The following is a 19,356-nucleotide window of genomic DNA, read 5'->3' as shown; positions in this document are numbered from 1 at the left end:
GCATTTTAGGTCAATGCGCTTGCGCATTGACCTAAAAGCGCACAGGCACAGCGCCAAATCGCCCAGTTGGGTAAAGTCTGTTTAAGTCGCTATGGTCTCGCTCTGCTCAATGCGCATGCGCATTGAGAGGCGAGACCTAAAAAGTAGGGGAACGGACTCGGTTAAATGAAAGAAGTAGGGGCATGCCATGCCCTGCCGATCCCGCCCTCTTCGACCACTGATTTTAACACACTTGCTATACATTAAACACAAAGGAACAGGTTTACAATCTTTTCATGCAATGCAGCGCAGCAAACCAAATTTGCTGCGTTGTGTAAGAGATAGAGCATAACAGCTCTATGCCTACTAAGATGTGTCACTGTTTTCTTCTCTCCCTGTGCTGGCGCACTTTAGGCTGACTTGCGCCATGCACAGACTCTTTCACTATAGTGAAAGGATGTCTGCATGATCCAAGCATACTTTTTCTACAGAAAGGGGAGCCTTCCAGTAAAAAGAATAAGCTTTAATATTTTTTGCACTTTGTATGAGTACTGTACGGTGCAGCACACAGGTAAAGTTGGAAACGGGCCAACTTTTGACATTATGCCTGTCTCGAGGAGGCATACGTTTTAAGCACACATCCCTGTCTACCAACGTTAGTAGATAGAGATTTGCGACAAAACCTGTGGATGGTTGCATGTACATGCCCATGTACCACCTCTGGTATGCCCCCTTGATGGGAAATAAATCAAAGTAGTGCATTGTGCTACTTTGTATTACTTTATGCAAAATGATAGCAATCTGGGACTACCTAAACCCTTTGTATATTTTTCAGGACCCTATCTCAGACTGTGTGTGATACAATTTTTAACCCCTTGGCCGCGGCGGTAATTCCGCCGTGGCTCTAGGGGGGAGTGGGGGGGGCCGCGCGGCGCCGCCATGCTCGTGACGGAACCACTCCGTCACGAGCCACGGGCCTGCTGTGCTTGTGACGGAGTGGTTGCGTCACGGCCCCCATCCGCTTAATAGAACGCGCCGTGCAGGCGTGAAATTGATGCCACGCAGGCGTGGCGGCCCGGCCCCGTCACCAGCACAGCGTGTCCGTGGCTGGTGACGGAATGGTTCTGTCACCAGCATGGATGTGGTTAAATAATGACTTGCATATTCACAGTGCTTTAAGTTACGGGATCAGACCTTGTAGCACTATGAATACCCAAGTCACTATTCCTCAATGCACCAACCAGAATTCAGTTCTGTGATTGGTTACACACACACACCCACAGACATCTGAAGTTGATGCACTGCAAAATATTTGCTACGAGGCTGTGATGGAGACCACATCTGCGGTGCAGCCCAGGGCACATCAGCTGAATAACTTTGTGTGTCCTGGAAGCTGTAGGCGCTCAGACTAAGATACACAACAGGTTTAGGTGAGGGTTAATTTGCTTTTAGCCCAATGGCTGTTGCACGCCTGAACTGAACCCCCAAAATACATGCACTTTCACAGTGTTTTTGAGCTGAAGTTATAATAGCAAATGACACCCGTAGTGTAAATATTATGTTTTAAATATTCGTAGGATTGTAATCATAAATTATATTTCTAATTGTTTTCATTAACTTTTATAATTAGTTTTGAAATATTTATATAGTTTATTAAAGAAATGTATAGTTTAGATGTATTTTACATTATTTACAATGCTTGGGGTGAATTTACAGAATGTTTTGAGTCATATACATGCATATGTTTACTTTAAAATGTAATATTTATCGACTGTTAATTGTTACTAGATTTAGATGTTAAGACTGCCAAAACTGGGAGTGTGGAAGAGGTGGCACACAGGACAATGGAAAATACGCACTCATACCTGTAAAACTTCATTTCCCAGTCTCACCTGCAGAAGCCCCAGCCACTAGGGGACCACCACAATCAAAGACACTTCTACATATCCACCAAGTTTTGACCGACCCTTCCATCCACCAAACCAACCAGTGCCCGGTTTTCTGATGACATGCAGTACTGGGGTACAGCCACAATAAACCTCTAGCTGAGATGACAAACACTACAAAAATGTGTGGCTGACAACCCCGCTTCTTGATAATACATGGTACAGAGCAGATGCGGAGAAACCTTCTAGTGTGCACTGTATCAGCATTGCGTTTGATACTGCCCAACAACATTGTGTTTGTAAGACAGAGTAGGGGTCACTTACCGGAGCTTGCAGCGCGCCGTGAGGGAAACGGCTTCAGCTCCTCATCGTTTGTTTGGTCAGCCAGCGCCGTGAGGGAAATGGCTGTAGTCCCGGTTCACGGACTACACTACCCAGCAGCCCTGGGGAGGTCGCAGTCCTGTGACGCTCCCAACGCGCCCGGAGGCGCCATAAGACTTCCGAGCGCTCTTGGGGGTCACGTACCGGAGCTTGCAGTGCGCCGTGAGGGAAACTGCTTCAGCTCCTCATCGTTTGTTTGGTCAGCCAGCGCCGTGAGGGAAACGGATGTAGTCCCGGTTCACGGACTACACTACCCAGCAGCCCCGGGGAGATCGCAGTCCTGTGACGCTCCCAACGCGCCCGGAGGCGCCATAAGACTTCTGAGCGCCGAGCGCTCTTGGGGGTCACTTACCGGAGCTTGCAGCGCGCCGTGAGGGAAACGGCTTCAGCTCCTCATCGTTTGTTTGGTCAGCCAGCGCCGTGAGGGAAACGGCTGTAGTCCCGGTTCACAGACTACACTACCCAGCAGCCCCGGGGAGGTCGCAGTCCTGTGATGCTCCCAATGCGCCCGGAGGCGCCATAAGACTTCTGAGCGCCGAGCGCTCTTGGGGGTCACTTACCGGAGCTTGCAGCGCGCCGTGAGGGAAACGGCTGTAGTCCCGGTTCACGAACTACACTACCCAGCAGCCCCGGGGAGGTCGCAGTCCTGTGACGCTCCCAACGCGCCCGGAGGCGCCATAAGACTTCTGAGCGCCGAGCGCTCTTGGGGGTCACTTACCGGAGCTTGCAGCGCGCCGTGAGGGAAACGGCTTCAGCTCCTCATCGTTTGTTTGGTCAGCCAGCGCCGTGAGGGAAACGGCTGTAGTCCCGGTTCACGGACTACACTACCCAGCAGCCCCGGGGAGGTCGCAGTCCTGTGACGCTCCCAACGCGCCCGGAGGCGCCAAAAGACTTCTGAACACCTCCCGTCCCGCGGGACGCGCGCGGGCCGCGCCGGGCTAAGCCCGGGCAAAGGGCGGGCCCTCTGTGGCCCTCAGAGGCCTGGGGAGACTGGGCTGGGCCAGGGACCCTACATCTTTCCAACTGGACCTCCAATGCATTTTATTCACGTGAGACTTCATGTTTGTACACAGTTTTATTATATATGAGTGAGTTGTGGCTTGTATCCAGGTTTACATATTGTACATATTGTCTAATAGCTATTCAGGATGTCGAAATCCCAAATTGATAAACCTGCAACAGGTTCTGGCACTATCGATAACTACATGGTGAAAAAAGTTAGCCAGATAAATAATGAAAGGCGTGCCTCGTTAGGGAAGGGCATCTCGACACTGGATTTGCCAATACTGTCTCCTCCTAGGATGACCATAGAGGCTGAGGCTAATATGAGTGGAGGTACTAGAGTTGAATCGCAGACGCCCATTACAGTGTGTGTTGAGGTACAGTCAGATCAACACATCCTGTCAAGTGAGGAAACAGGGGAGGCCCTGCCTGTCATCAGGCCGGTGCAAACCTGCAGGATAGCACAACCAAAACGGGGGGGGAAACATAGTACTAAAAGAAGGGATATGGATGGGAAAGAAGCACATAGCCCTGCTATAAACCCTTTTGTGTTTACTGGTATTAATGATAGTGGTCTCAATTTAAATTCTGAACAGCTTGCTTCTTTTATTAAAAACTTGAAAGCAAAATTTACAGTGAAACTAGAGGAGATGATCAAACCACTAGCCAGACAGATTGAGACCCTGGTCACTGAAGTATCTAGGCTGGGCGGTCTGGTGTCCGCACACCTGGCTGCACCAATTAGCGGAAGGGTTAACGCCGTTGAAAAAGGGCAGGACAGGATGAAGGCAAATGATCGTCAGAATACTTGCAATATTGTTGCTGTAGCTACCACTGTGAACGAGGCATTAAGTACACCAGTCGTTCCAGTAACATCTGTTTCGTTGTTACAACCCAATCTAGCCCCACGAAGTGGTCCAGCCCCTAGACCCTCCAGGAATAATCGATACCTGAATTTACCACCTGACTGTGCACCGTTTGTGGCAGTACTGACTAATGTTCCATCTTGTGGTACTCATCTTGCCTCACCTTATGATGAATCTCATGCATCACTGAAAAATAAGACAGTGGCATGGCTTAATAAAAATTGCGGTTTTCCCACTTCATACTCAGATCAGATAATGGCAGTAAGGAGGGTGAACTGGGTAGGCCCGTCCAAAAAGATGGGCAATGGGGATTGCATTGTCATAAATTTTAAACATCCCCAACATGTGGCAACTGTCCTCTTAAGAGCATCCTCACTAGTTTACAATGAGAACAGTATTTGTGTGCGACCACTGGGGTACTTTTATGCACATCTGTGCAAAGCCACCACCCAACAAAGGATAACTAGGCGGGTGTTTGAACCACAAACTCCAGTTATGGACACACAATTCACCTATAACATTACTAACCCATGTGGCCCTGGAAATATGGATGTAACTTACAACAGGATTAACAGAACTAACAGCGCTGGACGCTATCACCATGGGTCTATTGTCAACACACAGAACCGGTATGAGGCCCTGTCTGGACTTGAGATGTGTGATTGACGGGAGGTACCTGCGGCTCAGGGCACTGTGGCTTCAGGTGAACCTATACACACAGAGAACCCACAGGATATGGCATCTGGTTGTTATGTTGTTTCATGGAATATTGCGGGCTTGGCTGCCAAAATGGCTGATGTAAATTGGGTTAAATATATTAAGCAATTTAAGATTATCTGTCTTCAAGAAACTTGGCTGGTGGGGTGTGATTTGTACCTGGAAGGGTACAAGGCCTTCTATGTGCCAGCTACTCCATCAAGAAGGGATAGGCCTAAGGGGGGACTTCTAATTTTTGTTTCTATTTTAATCCCATGTAAAATGCGTAGAATTGAATCACAGCACACTGGAGTGTTGGGCTTAGTTTTATACGGAGAAAACTGTCGGGCAGGTTTGGTGAACTTTTATAATGCAACTCATGATAGTGCAGGCTCTAACCAAATTTCTGTATTAAATTCTTTCATCACCACTTTCTTGAAAGATCTTGGTCATAATTTTATAATCAAGGGGGATTTTAATGTACATCCTTGCGGTGATCCATGGAAAAAATGCGTAACAGACTTGCATTGTGAACATATGGGAGGCATACACATGGAACATACTGTGGACGGGGAACTATGTAATGACCTGATGAATAATTTTGACCTTTCATCGGCGATGACAATTAGGGACCCGCTAAAAAGCTTTAATATTCCTACTTTCAATGGGCATGGCAGGGGCACCTTCATAGATCATATGTTAGTCTCTCTGACGATGCAGATTTTCCTGGATTCATTCAGCATTAAGCTGAGTGAATTTAGTGATCATAACCCTTTAACAATCTGTCTAAAGGGACCCTGGGTTAAAAAGGGAAATCAGATCGGCAGCACAGGTAGGCTGTGCACAACAGATGGGAGGAGGCGACTTAAATGGTCAATGGTTACCCCAGATCTTCTCTATAAAGACATCATAGATAAATGTACTGAGGACATTAAAAATTGTACCCTTGAGGGGGGGGGAGCCTAGACAAGTTCTAGCTGCTTATCAAAACTTATCGGAAAAGGTGTCAGACTTACTATCCGTCCCCGTTAAGAACATGGTGAAAGAGGGTCCCAGGTGGTTTGACCACGACTGTACCAAAGCTGCACGTAATCTTAGGTCTGCTTTGTCAGCCACCCCGAGAAACCGGGAAGGTGTAAAACTTTATAGAAAAGAATACAATGCTGTTATCGCATCCCGCAAGGAGTTTTTAAGAAGAGAGGCTTGGGATGAAATACTTGACCCCTCCACCTTAAATTGTAGCACCAAATTTTGGGCGCTAGTAAAAAGACCGTTCTTGGTAGAAGAACCGGGTGATGGACTAGATTGCTGCATAACTAAGGAGGAGTGGGAAACCCATTTAAAAAAACTGTATTATTCAGCGGACCCTGTAATAGTTGATCCTCTCCCTAATGCCAGGGGAGGAAAAATTAAATTTGATAAGAGTGAGGTAATGGATGCCATAGAGGGACTAACAGCTAGGAAAGCCCCTGTACCTGATGGAATTCCACCGAATCTTTATAAATCAGATCCAGGTTTTTGGGCACCAATTCTGGTAGCTGTATTTAATGCTGCCACCATAGTGGGCTGTCCCCTGTCGTGGGGATTGTCGACAATTGTCCCTGTGTTCAAGAAAGGAGACAAGGGCAGCCCCCTTTGTTATCGCCCAATATCACTAATAGACTCTATGGTCAAGATTATGGGGAGAATTTTACTGCAGCGTTTATCAAGCTGGACAACTGATAATAATATTATGTCCATTTCCCAATATGGCTTCTGTGAAGGCCGGTCCACCATAACTCAGTGCCTTAACTTGTTCCTCATATTGAGCAAATACACTGTTGTACAGAAGGGAGCTGTCCACCTCGCCTTCATGGATCTGTCATCGGCCTTCGACTGTGTTAACAGGGGAAGGCTGTGGCAGACCATGAGGGAGAAAGGCGTGGACATAGGGATTGTGGACTTTCTGGTGGAACTGCACAGCGACACCAGAGCTAATGTTAGGTTTTCAACTAATGGGGAAACCACTGGCAATTTTAACATTAAAAAGGGAGTGCGTCAGGGTTGCATCCTGGCCCCATTTCTTTTTAATTTTTACATTAATGACTTAGATGCTGCACTACAGGAGGTAAAATCAGACTGCCCCAGAGTTGGCAGGCGGGGCATTCCTGTACTTTTATACGCAGATGATGCGGTTTTAATCTCCAGAACGGAAAGGGGTCTCCAGGCACTTCTGAATGCTTTTAATAACTTTATGACTAATAGAGACCTTTTGGTCAACAACTCCAAATCTTATATAATGCATGTTGGCCGTCAACCAAAAAAGAACTTTATTTTTAAATTAGATGATGTTCTGATCCCCATCACTCAAACATTTTCATACCTTGGTGTTGTATTTGACACAAAGCTTAGCTGGGGCCCACATCTGGCAAGAAAGAGAGGGGAAATGACAAGGGTAAATGCCTCTATCTTTAATTTTGCCACTAAACTGGGGAAAAAGCCAAATACTGCTATGATGAAACTTTACAACGCTAAATCAATAGCTACCGCTGTTTATGGCAGTGAGATATGGGGCTATGTAAGTGGCGAACAGCTACAGGTTACTGAAAATAATTTTCTAAAACGTCTTCTCTGTGTCCCAGCTAGCACATCGAACCTAGCGGTACACGAAGAATGGGAAGTCAGTACCTATCTGATATACTTGCATTAAAACCACTGATATGTTCGGTAAAATTGTGGTTAAATCAAGACATTCCGCTAACCCACCTGATAGTGCAAGACCTTGTATCTCAAGATAACTCAGTGTGTGCCCTGGTAAAAATACCTGAAATCTCATTTTCTAAGGCTTGGATGTTTGAACTTGTATGAAAAACCTGGTGGGATAGAAAAGGGTGATGTGGCAGCAATTAAGCGGGCTTTTTACATGGACAGGAGGGCCCAAAGAGAAGAGGCTGAGCTTTCGAAACCTAACGTTAGGAAATATGTCATATTAAAAACCTGTGACACTATGGAACAGTACCTAACATGCTCCTTTACTGCTCATGAAAAATTTTTGTTGACAAGGTTCAGGTTTAACATCTTCCATCATCTTTTAATCAGACCAAAGTCGGACATTTTTAGTAAAACTGCTGCTCCCTGTGGCTGCGACGGGAAGTCTCCACAGGATATGCTGCATTTTATATTTTTATGTAGGTTTTATGAATACCCTCGAAAACGTTATCTTGTCACCCTTGTAAAGAAATTAAATTTTAAACAAATAAGACCAGCACTTGTGTATCTGCAGCTTTTGCACAGTGACAGCGTTCTTCATGTGATAGAATTTTTAAAACTGACTGTTAAATTGAGACAGTGTCTAGACCAGTGATTATATACCTATGAAGGATGATGAACTTCCTACTGATTCAATATGTATTTTGTTGTAAATTCAGCACTATTTGCACTTTATCTGTGATTTTGTGATTTTGTGTACTCACACATTTATGGAAAATGTATAATATGTCTTTTTGTAATCGTGATTTTAACTGTAAAATGTTTAATTGTATTTTACCTGTGTACTTTTATGGATTGAAATATATCCGAAATAAAGTCTCTATTAAATTGAATTGAATATTGACAGAGTAGGGCGGTATCGGCTTGACAGCCAAAATATTGTGTGTTGGGTGGGTGTAGTGCAAGGCTTCACCTGCTGCTACCTATGCTTCAGCCAGGGCCACTGGATTTATGCGGCAGAGAAGCAACAAATTATGTGGCGAGGTTAACTAAATCATGCAGAAAGAAAAGGCAAACGTTGAGGCTCTGTTACGTCCCTATTTGATCAGTGTTACAATGTTAACACTATCTGGGAAGAGGCTGTACCACTTTAGTATCAGTTAATCAGTTAATCACATAAATACCGTTATCAGCAAAAGAGAGATGACCTGTCACTATGCGGTAATAGTGCGGCAATACATGTGGAAGTATGTTTAGTAACTTTTGATTCATGTGAACTGGAAACGAACGTAAGTTAAATTCTGCAAAGTATGCAGAAGTTGAGGGATTATGTGGCAGGTTTGGCAAAACCGTAATTATGCGGAAAATGGCACGGCTGCACAATCACATTATACCAGTGGCCCTGACTGTAACTGTCGTGCACGAGACACTTTTTATACCATCGTCTGGGCAGGTAAAGCTTTGTCCACAGGCTGGAGCTGCCCTCTCTGGGAGTTGCTTGCGTACAGTTATCTGTGCCATCGCCTCTGTGCGAGAGGGAAACGCCCGATGCCTGCTCGGTGCCCCAGTAGCGCGTGCTACTGCACCAGAGCCAAAAGGTTTGGCACTTATAACACTGAGGGCCATATGTATCATCAAACTATTTTGCATTTCCTAAATAGCGAATTTTAAGGAATCGCTATTTAGGAAATGCAAAACGGTATGTATGTACAAAATCCCTTTTCAATAGCGAATCCTTAGCATTCCTAATTTGCGATTAGCAAATTGCTAATCGCAAATTACCCATTCATTTCCATGGGCCAGGAGGCCCATAGGAATGAAAGTGCAATTTGCGATTAGCAATTTGCTAATCGCAAATTAGGAATTTTTCCAAGGGTGCAGGGGTGTCTCAAGAACACCCTGCTGCACCCCTGAAAAAGACATTTGGGGGCATATGGCGCACTTACATGCCCTAAGGGCATGTATGGGCGTCATATGGCACCTTTTGTTTTTTGGAAAAAAGCTTTTTGAAAAGAATTCGCAAATTACCACCAACTAGAAGTTGGTGGTAATTTGCGAATCCTTAATGGCATTTTTTTTGTTTGATACATTGCATTTAAGGAATCGCAAAATTTGCGATTCCTTAAGTGCAATCGCAAAATAAGGAATAGCAAATTTTGCTATTCCTTATTTTGCATCAAACATGTTTGATACATACCATTTGTCTAATTAGCATTCGCAAAGGCCGAAATTCGCAGAATTCCGGCCTTTGCGAATGCTAATTAGCTTGATACATATGGCCCTTATTCTCTTGTTTCGCAGTCTCAGATACCTGTCAAGTTCTTTTCGTTGATCATTGGCTCTCGAGATCACGTGACTTAAATACTTACGCGCTCTTAGATTGGACTTTACGCTGGGAAATTTGGTTGTTGGGTGCTGAGAACCAGCGGCGTTGCCAGTGCGCGTCGTGTTTATTCCAGCCTGCGGTAACTCCATTATTGGGTCCGTTTTCCCACTTTGTGAATAGACTTTGCGAAATTCCCATTTCTTATTGTGCCATTTGTGTTTCTACCGCAGGTGCCGTCCTGATCGAGCTTATTTATTTATTAATTTTACTTCGGGCTGCGCGCTTGCAGGATTTGGAGATGGTCTTTCTCGCCTGGGCGAACTGTCCGGCCTGGCTATCGGTGCTGCTGGGCGGAGCCGTCCTCCTGCTGCTGCTGGAGCTCCGGAGGCTGTGGTATCCCTCGCAACGGCGACCCCCAGGGCCCGTCCCGCTGCCCTTCCTGGGAAACCTGCTCCAGATCAGCCGTGGGGACCCGTTGCAGGTCTTTGCCGAGGCAAGTGATCACAAACGCGCTTAAAGCGATTAAATCAGGTAGACCGGTGGGTTAGTGCGCTGGCTGCAGACATCTGTGGGCAACCTGAAGGGCATATGTTGTTGTCATCCTGTCCATCCACTGCTCCTTTTTCTTTGTCCTTATGCTTTTTTCTTTGTCCTTATGCTTTTTTTCTCGTGTTTTCTTTCACTGGTTTGTCTCCCCCCACCTGCCCAATCCCGTTGCTTCTTTTCTTCCGCAGGTCGGCTTTGTTATTCACCTCCTTCAACAGCCCTCGCGACGTTTCTGTTCCGTTTTGTAACTTTGCTCATGGTGTACCATTATTTTTTTTTTTAAAGTTGAAATAGAAACCGACATTCTGAAATGTAGCAAGGATTTTAAAACGACGCTTCACAAGGCCTGTTGTTTATCAAGCCAGGAGCCACCCACATGTTCTCTTATTTTTTTTTCTTTAACGTTTATTTAATGTTCACTCTCCCAGCTCACTTGCCATGCCCTTCTCATTTAAACACATTTGCAAGCCAGTGAGTCCCAACAGAGCACACTACAGCTCAAGCACACAAAGGCATGATGTTGGGGACTGGGCACGCGCCCTGGACATGGCCAGGCCAAGGAGCAGCTGAGGACACTGGCCTCAGGGAGCCTCGGCTTGGACACTTTGTTTCAGTTTCTTCAACAGTTGCTCCTTGTGTGCTCTTGCCAAAATAATTTAGTTCACCAAAAACGTTATTCTTCATTATTGCGCATGAAAGTGCTTTCAAATATGTGAGTTCAGAGTACAGTGCAGTGTGCTCGTGCCCAAATATTTTATTTCACCAAAACCTTTCTCTTCGTTTTTGTGCATGAAAGTGCTTTCAAATATGCGAGTTCAGAATGCAGCACATAGACTTTTATACATGACTTTAGGCCTTGCTGAGCAGAGGCTGTGCTTTCAACTAGGCTAAAACTCATTGACCTTGACAACGCCAGTAGCTGCGGATTTTCAAGACCTATTGGCTTTGCCAATACTTGGGTTTATGTTTTTTTAGCACTCCTTCAAAGTGCATGTGTTTTCCAGTGTGCCTTTTCCCTTACTCACAACACCCACTGACTCCATTTTGCTCCCCCAAGCTCATTTACAGTGATGAAGTAAATCAGATAATCAGTCTCTGGACACCTACTCCTGCTGATCATCAGCTAACATCCTAACTTGCTTGGCAGCTTAACTTCTGTCCTGAGAATACAGCCCAGATGCTAGAGGTGGGCAAGCCAACAAATTTACAGGGAGAGTAGAGCCAGAGCCGAGCCGAGGGTCTGGCTTGGATCTTAGAGCTCGTGCACAAGCTGAGCCGACCCTGTGGTGCGGGAGCCCCCGTCCTGCGGCCCGGCGAGGGTCCGGGCAGTGTTGGATTGGGATTCAAAATCGTCCGGGGCACGCTAAAAAATAGTAGCCCACATTTGCATATTGCCTTTCCTCAAAACAAAGCTTTGGCGAAATTTTATTTAAAAAAAGGTGGGGGGGGGGGGGTGTAAAAAATGCACGTATTCGTTTACACTGGTGACTGAAAACAAGTGAGGCCATTTCTGCTCAGGCCCCCTGCCCTGCTAGGTATGCATACATTAATGAATGGGGCCAACCCTGAGAGAGAAAGAAAGTGACACCTCTGCCTGTTGCTAAACGTGAGGTAATGAGCGCCCATCTGCCTCCAGAAAGGCCACTCAGACACCCACTGGGTCGCTGGCTGTATCCGAACAACAGCGCAACTACCCAAATCTGCCCCCCAGACTGTTCCAAAAGCAGCCCACAGTTGGAACTCGGCACCGACCCCTCGGGCATTGCCCGAGTGCCCGCGTTACCAATCCGACGCTGGGTCCGGGTGCCTGTGACGGGATCCATCGGACCAAGGGAGGCTCCCTCAACCTGGCTGGGATCAGAAGCAGGGACCGGGCCAGGTCAGGTGGGGGGGGGGGGGTGGTTGGCTAAGTCTGTTCCACTGCGTAGTAAGAGTTTGGCCCCTAATATGTGTTATGTATACCATATACGAAAAAACATGTAAAATTTGATAAAGTCGCTTCAAAGTTTAAAAAGTGTATTTCTTTTAACGTGTGGTAGCTTTGACATTACAGAAAAACGTATTAAAGTTGATAGTTGTACAACTGGTACGCTGAGCTCACATGTTCGAAAGTGCTTTCATACGCGATAAGGAAGGAAAAAAGAGTTTTGGTGAAATAAAATATTTGCCTAAGATCACACAATTTAAGCAGGGATGCCCCGACTTATCAGGGTTTTCCAGTTCCACTCTGTACAAAACAGCCAGTAATTGGGTATCTATTTGTTATTCCGTATGTTGAGGCTTTGTTATTACTTCTTGGGTGCATTCTGCAGTTTTTATAATGTATCGTGAACTCAACCCGAAGTATTCAACTGCTTTACCTGAGCACCAGTTACATTAAACAAGGCCATATGCATTATTCATAGGCATGGGGGGATTACGTGATTTGACCAGGATCACATGATACGAGCCAATGCCGAGACTCAATCCCGGTTCCCGAGTTCTATAGACTGCAACTCTGCCGGAACTCCCCACCCCCACCCCCGGCAGGGGGAGGGAGTGAGGCAGACGCCATGTGAATGCTCGGCTCGTTTTGGGCTCGAGGTTCCAACGTGACCTAAAGCTGAGCCAGACAGATCCCGGCTTCAGGCTCGAGCGTGGCTCCAGCTTTTCAGTGGCTCGCCCACCTCCAGATGCTGCAGAGGTGGCACACCCACAGCACCAAATGGAAGCAAGCTAGGAAAGGCTTTAGTCGTGTTTACTGTGGGACAAAGGTTGTCTGTATTTTTTTTTACTATTCATGCTACATGGTCCTTTCACCTCGATGAGCTGTAATAAAGGTGTACTGCAGTAAGTCCCAGCACACAATCTTGTGCAGCCCACATTTGAGATTGATTTGTCAACACGTGTGTTTGCTGTCGTTTTTTAGGTCTCGCTGAACCAACGCGCATGCGTTGTTCTGCGAGAGTATAGTGGGCAAAACAACTCTTGAAACCAGTGAGGATTGTCCCCAATGCATGTAACCGTGACGCTTCTCCAGCACACGCTTGGCAACACTTCTCAATCACACACTCACTCGCACATCAAAGGCTGCTCACTCAAACACCATATGCCTGCTCCCCTCCCCCGCCCCCCACGCCTCGCACCAGACTTCATTGGAATGCGCTCCGTGCATTCTCCCTGCCATTTCAGCCCTTTTAGCCTGTTTCCCAGCGCCCAGCTGGACCCTCCTTTCTCACCTCCTGTTTCCGTCTTCGTCTGTTTCCTCAGCCCCTCAATCAACTCTCTCGAGCTCTGAAGTGGACACTCCCCCGTCACCCTCATCTGCTCATCTCCACATTACTTTTAAATTCCAAGTCCCCTCTCTCTAGCTCACTCTCATCTCTTCTCTGGCGCAACCACCTCCTTTCTATCTTTTTCATAATCGGGTTGCCCCATTGAGCCATTGTTCTTGTTTTTTTATAGGCCGTCCTTGCCGCCCCAGGTGGGGGAGTGCTTTGATGTGGTCCGTGTGTGGCCCCTCAAGTTTGTTTTGTGCTCTTCCGCATTATATCAACTTTCATTTTTAGCTGCGTGAATGAGAAATACGGCTGGCTCCAAGTTTGTTTACAACGCATGCCCTTAACTTTTAAACGCGTCTCTTCTTTCCGTCCCCTGCCTCCTGCACTCTCGTGGACTCCGGTACATGTGTCTGGCACCTCTCAGCAGAACACAGGCTGATACAGGCAAAATGTGCCCCAACCTCTGCTCCACTGTAGCCAGCAACAGACTCCGCACCTTTCCCTCTGAGCTTTCAAAAGCATTTTAGAAGGCATTGTGTTCCCCGTCTTTTCTCCTGCACAGACCAGCGCCATGTATCCAATGGTGCACAATAGCGCTGCCAATAATGACCGTCTTTAGCGCCGGCACACAAGACGCAAACTCTGCCTCTGAATTAAACCTCTTCACAAGTGTGCAGAGCTTTCAGCTGCTGAGCCCCAACGCCAGAGAGTCAGCCCGTTCAATGTGCAGTTCGGAAACACCACAGCCATCTGCCCACCTATAGTCAGCAATCCTAGCTAATAAACTGCTTTGCGCACACCTAAAAGAGCACAACAATTCGGAAAGATGGGCTGCGAGAGCATAGGGAAGGCGCATATAATGCAATTCCATAAGCACCGTGTTTATTCTTTTAAACAAATAGAGGCTTCCATCAAGGTGTAACTTGCGACCCGTTCACCTAAATGTCTTCCAAATATTAAGTGCCTTTGTTAATCCGATTTTTTGTGACATCTTTGGCTTTCTCTGCAAGAGTGTGTGCGTGATTAATTATTCATGCCCGGAAATATTTCCAGTGCCACTTACTGAAATACTAAAAATGTTGTGTAAATTAATACACACCCATATGGTGCAAGCTGTGGGGGCTGCTATGTTATTGTGGGAGTGGCGGCTGGCTCAGGGCCCCTTTCAGGCGCCTTATTCGACCTAATGCCTTAGAACATCTGTGAGATACAGCAGTCATTCGCAGTGGCCCGCATCACATTTTGTTGGAGGACAGAGGGCCCATCATGTTGTGCTGCACCTCCGCCACGCATCTCCTTACACGAGCACACAATGTGGATCAAGCCCCATTCTGTAGCAAGAGCCCCCTCCCCATCTCCCTCAGTAGCCCACAAAGTTCACTCCCAACTCCCACTGTGTCCGGTCAGGACCTCGCTATTTCCCATATGCTGCGAAGAAATATCTCCAGCCCCCACCCAGTGCTCTGGCCCGCAGGCCAGCGCGGTAAAGCATAGCTGGCATCATATATGGCTTGGCACCTTTCAAGCTGATAGATGTGCACGGATGCTGCCAGCTGGAGATTTGCGTTTGTGTGACACAGGTCAACTCAGGTGCCAACATACGACTGTCGCAGGGAGCCTGCTTTCGTTCTCTTTTGTTATGCAAGTAGAAGCATATTACAACCAAAAAATGCCACCTTACAATGGTTAAAAGAAAAAAAACAGCATTCCTGGCAGCGCCCATATAAGCATTTAAGGGCTTAATTTTAACCGGTGTCTAACGGGACCCTCATTCTTTTCACGCTCCATATTGGCTCGGTTAACTGGAGGTTTGAGCTTGGGTGACACAGGTCAGCTGTTTTGTACGGTGTTTTTGCATACAATGCATATTTGTGTGCAGTGCGAGTTCTTTGTGTGGTTGCATGTACATTGCTCTATTTGTAAAAGAATAAACGCCAGTGCCCCACAGATTTCTTCATAAGCTCAGGGACCGCGCTATCAAAGGTTGGGGCGCCGTATAACAAGTGCCTGGTCTTGCTTCTACCTCCGGCCTCTTTAATCCACCAGCAGCTGCCCCCTGCCTGCACGTATTGTGTGCTACGGAATGCACGCATGCGTTGGTTGTGTTTACTATTGTGTTAGAGTTGTTTGGGATTTAAAAATGCTTTTACATGCATGAGTGTCTGACAGGCCGTGTTAGTTACTCTTTGCTGCGGTGCCTTGTTCTTTATAGGCCGCCCTTGCTGCCCCGGGTAGGGGAGTGCTTTTTGTGGCCACTCTACATTGTTTTGTGCCGTTCCGCATTATATCAACTTCCATTTTAAGCTGCGTAAATCAGAAATACGGCCGGTTTCAAGTTTGTTTACATTGTGGCCTCTGCTTCGGATTTGTAAAAGAATAAACATCAGTGCCCCACAGATTTCTTCATAAGCTCACTCCACTACTACTATTGTAATTGAGATACTATTTCCCAACCTCCACCCTCCCATTGTTTATGCCCTCCTCCCCCATAACAAAAATACAATACGAAATTAGCATTAGAACAGGCAGAGAAAAGTTCCCAGCATTGCATGGACAAAAAACTAGAACAATTTTGTTGTACACATTAAGCAGGCTGCACACAGGGGTCGCTTGGGTTAAGTGCTTTATTAAGAGCAGACGTAGAAAACCCAACCAGCAAGACCGGGACCAAACGGGCATCTAACTGCCGTTGGACCGAACGCTCAACCCGTGAACAGAAGGACATGTCACGAGCTCAGCGCGAGACACAAGCTGAGGCAGATAAAGGCATAGCGTGAATATAACACATCTCTTTTCCTTAAACAATAAACAATAAGAAACTAACAAAACTAAATTAGGTACGAACTTACTCCTACATAGTGTAAAAGTCAAATGATGCACAAAGATTACAATACCAAATTCAACTCTCAGTTTTTCCCTTGAGATCACATTGGACCAGGTAACCCCACACCCTTCCTTAAACAAGCCATATTACACAAAGTCTTTTAAATAAGCAGGTGCAACCCTTTTACGAAGTGGTCTGCAAATCTTTTCTCCAACAACCTTCTTAGTGGCCGGCACTGAAATTGTAGGCTTGTCTTTCTTTTGGTAAAGTGCTACCCTGCGGAGATTCCAAGTTTGTCCATTCTGTAACTTTATGTAGTTACCAACCACCAATTTAACTTGGTAAGGCCCTCTAAATTTGTTAAACATTTTCTGATTTCCGCCTGGTTTCACTTTAACCAAATCCCCTTCTGCTATATTAGTAGAAGTACTGTGATTTCTTTGCATGTTGCAATCTACCTTCACCACTTTCTCATGTAGCCAAGTGGGAATCAGTTTCGTACCCGCTGATCTCCCCCTCATTAGTTCAAAAGGCGTCATGGAAATGTTGCTATGTATCGTTGTGCGGTATGCCCACAACATTTCTTTATTTCTTTCTGCACTGAACGATTTGAGGCTAAAGCAAGCTGCATAGTGCCCTTAACAAGCCTGTTCACCCTCTCGCACAGTCCATTACATTGTGGGTTGTAAAGCGAAGTACGTAAATGCTTTAAACCCAAAAAACCAAAATAATCTTCCATGACACCAGAAGTAAGCTGTGTGCCATTATCCGTCAAAATCATAGAAGGGATTCCTTCACGTCTAAAGATCTCATCAAGGACCTTGACAGTGGATTCAGCAGTGATACTTTTCATAAAGGCAACCTCTACCCACCTAGAAGCTGAATCCACTAACACCAAAGCAAATTTCTCAGAATCCAATAAGTCATGAAAGGGACCTATGAAGTCGATGCAAACTTTCTGCCACGCACCATCCTCAGAAACAATCTGTCCCATAGAATCCTTACTTGTGCGAACTTGTAACCTCTTCTCAGATTCTTTGCAAAGTTGACATTGCTCAACCCAACTCTTGACCTGTGCATCTATTCCCGGCCACCAAAAATCAGCTTTAACGCGCTTGCTAGTGAGGGTTTGGCCTAGATGGCCCTCATGCGCCAAAGCAATGATACGGGGTCTAAGAGATGCAGGTGGTATATATTTTTCACTCCGCACTAGAATGAACTCGCCCTGCAAAGAAATTTCGTCTTGTAACTGTACATAAGGCCTAAGAGTAGGTGAGACCGTACTTTGCCTGGATACACCTTCCCTACACATCTTAATTAAACTTTCCATGACAAGATCCTTTTTCATTTCTTCCATCCACTCCTGCTTAGATATAGAACTGGGTAAATCACTCTCCAAGTCATCTAGAAATGCGACCACACTCTCAGTCACCATCTCTTTAGGCTCTATCTTAGTGTCCGGCAATCTTGATAAACAGTCCGCAACACTGTTGCACCAACCAGGTAAGTACTCCACATTGCATGTAAACTCTTGCACGCTAACTGCAAGTCTTGCCAACCTTCCTGAGCAATTTCTAATGCCCCCCGGGGCTAGAACCTTTAACAGGGGTTTGTGGTCAGTTCTAAGTGTAAATGAAATTCCCCATAAATACACTCGGAAATAGCGCGTTGCCCACGCAGCCGCTAATGCTTCACGCTGTATGACCGAGTAATTTCTCTCGGTCTCAGTCAGAGAACGCGAAGCAAACGCAACCGTGTTCTGTTTACCATGACCCTTTTGTGTCAGAACCGCTCCGATCCCAACAGAGCTTGCATCTACAGTGAGAATGGTGTGCAGTGACTGTATAAAACTAGAAAGTATATTGGCATCCAAAATATTTTGTTTGATTAACAAGAATGCATTTTTCTGTTCAATTCCCCAAGTAAAACCTTTCCCTTTTCTCAAGATGATTCTCAAAGGTTCTACTTTTTCTGCAATTTTTTTTTACGAATTTTGCATAGTACTCCACCATGCCCATAAAAGATCTCAATTTATCTTTATCATCAGGTTCAGACACATTACATATTTGGTTGTATCCCACGCCCAGACACATGGTATCCCAAATAATCTACTTCCTCAACAGCAAATACACATTTCTCCCTTCGCAACGTTAAGCCAGCCCTTGAAAGAGTGGTTAGGACTTTATCCAAAATTACATTATGATCATCAATGTCCAAACCATGAATCAAAATATCGTCCTGGAAGAAGACCACTCTTTCAATGTCTTTGAGAACATCAGTAATGATTCTCTGAAATGCACTTGCTGCTGAACACAGGCCAAAAGGAAGTCTCTTGAATTGGTAAGTTCCCTCCGGAGTGATGAACGATGTGAATTGCTTTGAGTCCGGATGAAGTTTTATCTGGTGATACGCGCTTCGAAGGTCCAATTTAGAAAAGATCTTTCCTCCACCCAAACTTAAGACAATTTCGTTTATATTGGGAAGCGGAAAGTTATCCATTATCACAGCCTTATTAAGACTTCGCATGTCCACACAGAAACGCAAAGATTTGTCCGGTTTCTGAGTGATCACTACTGGACTCAACCACTGTGTGGCCTCTACAGGTTCAATTATATTATCATCCAATAACTGTTTAATTATTTTTCTCACCTCATCCCTAGCAGATAAAGGTATTTTCCTCGCGGTGTGTTTTACAGGTGCAACGCTCTTCTTGGTTTTTATAATGTGTTGGTAACCAATAGCCTCTCCCAATTTCTCACTAAAGATGTTCCCATGCCTTTTGAGAATAGCTTCTAAATCCCCTTGGACGCTATAGCATTCATTTTCACCATCTACACACATTACTGGCGGATCTGCCCTCGGATTTACTCTAATGTTTAATTCGTACTGGTGTAACCACCCC

At 45.8% G+C, this 19,356-nt stretch overlaps 1 protein-coding gene across 1 annotated transcript in view; it reads left to right on the top strand.

Annotated features, from left to right (window-relative positions):
- Positions 1-3,265: 3,265 nt before the first annotated feature.
- LOC144799028 (cytochrome P450 2J2-like) overlaps positions 3,266-19,356 on the top strand; it is a 227,342-nt gene continuing 211,251 nt past the window's right edge. The window contains exon 1 of the mRNA XM_078670187.1: positions 3,266-3,295. Within this exon, the coding sequence (XP_078526313.1) occupies positions 3,281-3,295 (15 nt within the window). The 5' untranslated portion in view covers positions 3,266-3,280. The remainder of the gene's footprint in view (positions 3,296-19,356) is intronic.

Source organism: Lissotriton helveticus, chromosome 12 (genome assembly GCF_964261635.1).
Source record: "Lissotriton helveticus chromosome 12, aLisHel1.1, whole genome shotgun sequence".
In the NCBI taxonomy this organism is placed as follows: Eukaryota; Metazoa; Chordata; class Amphibia; order Caudata; family Salamandridae; genus Lissotriton; species Lissotriton helveticus.
Note: the sequence above shows the minus strand (reverse complement) of the source record. Positions and strands in the feature narration are given on the sequence as shown.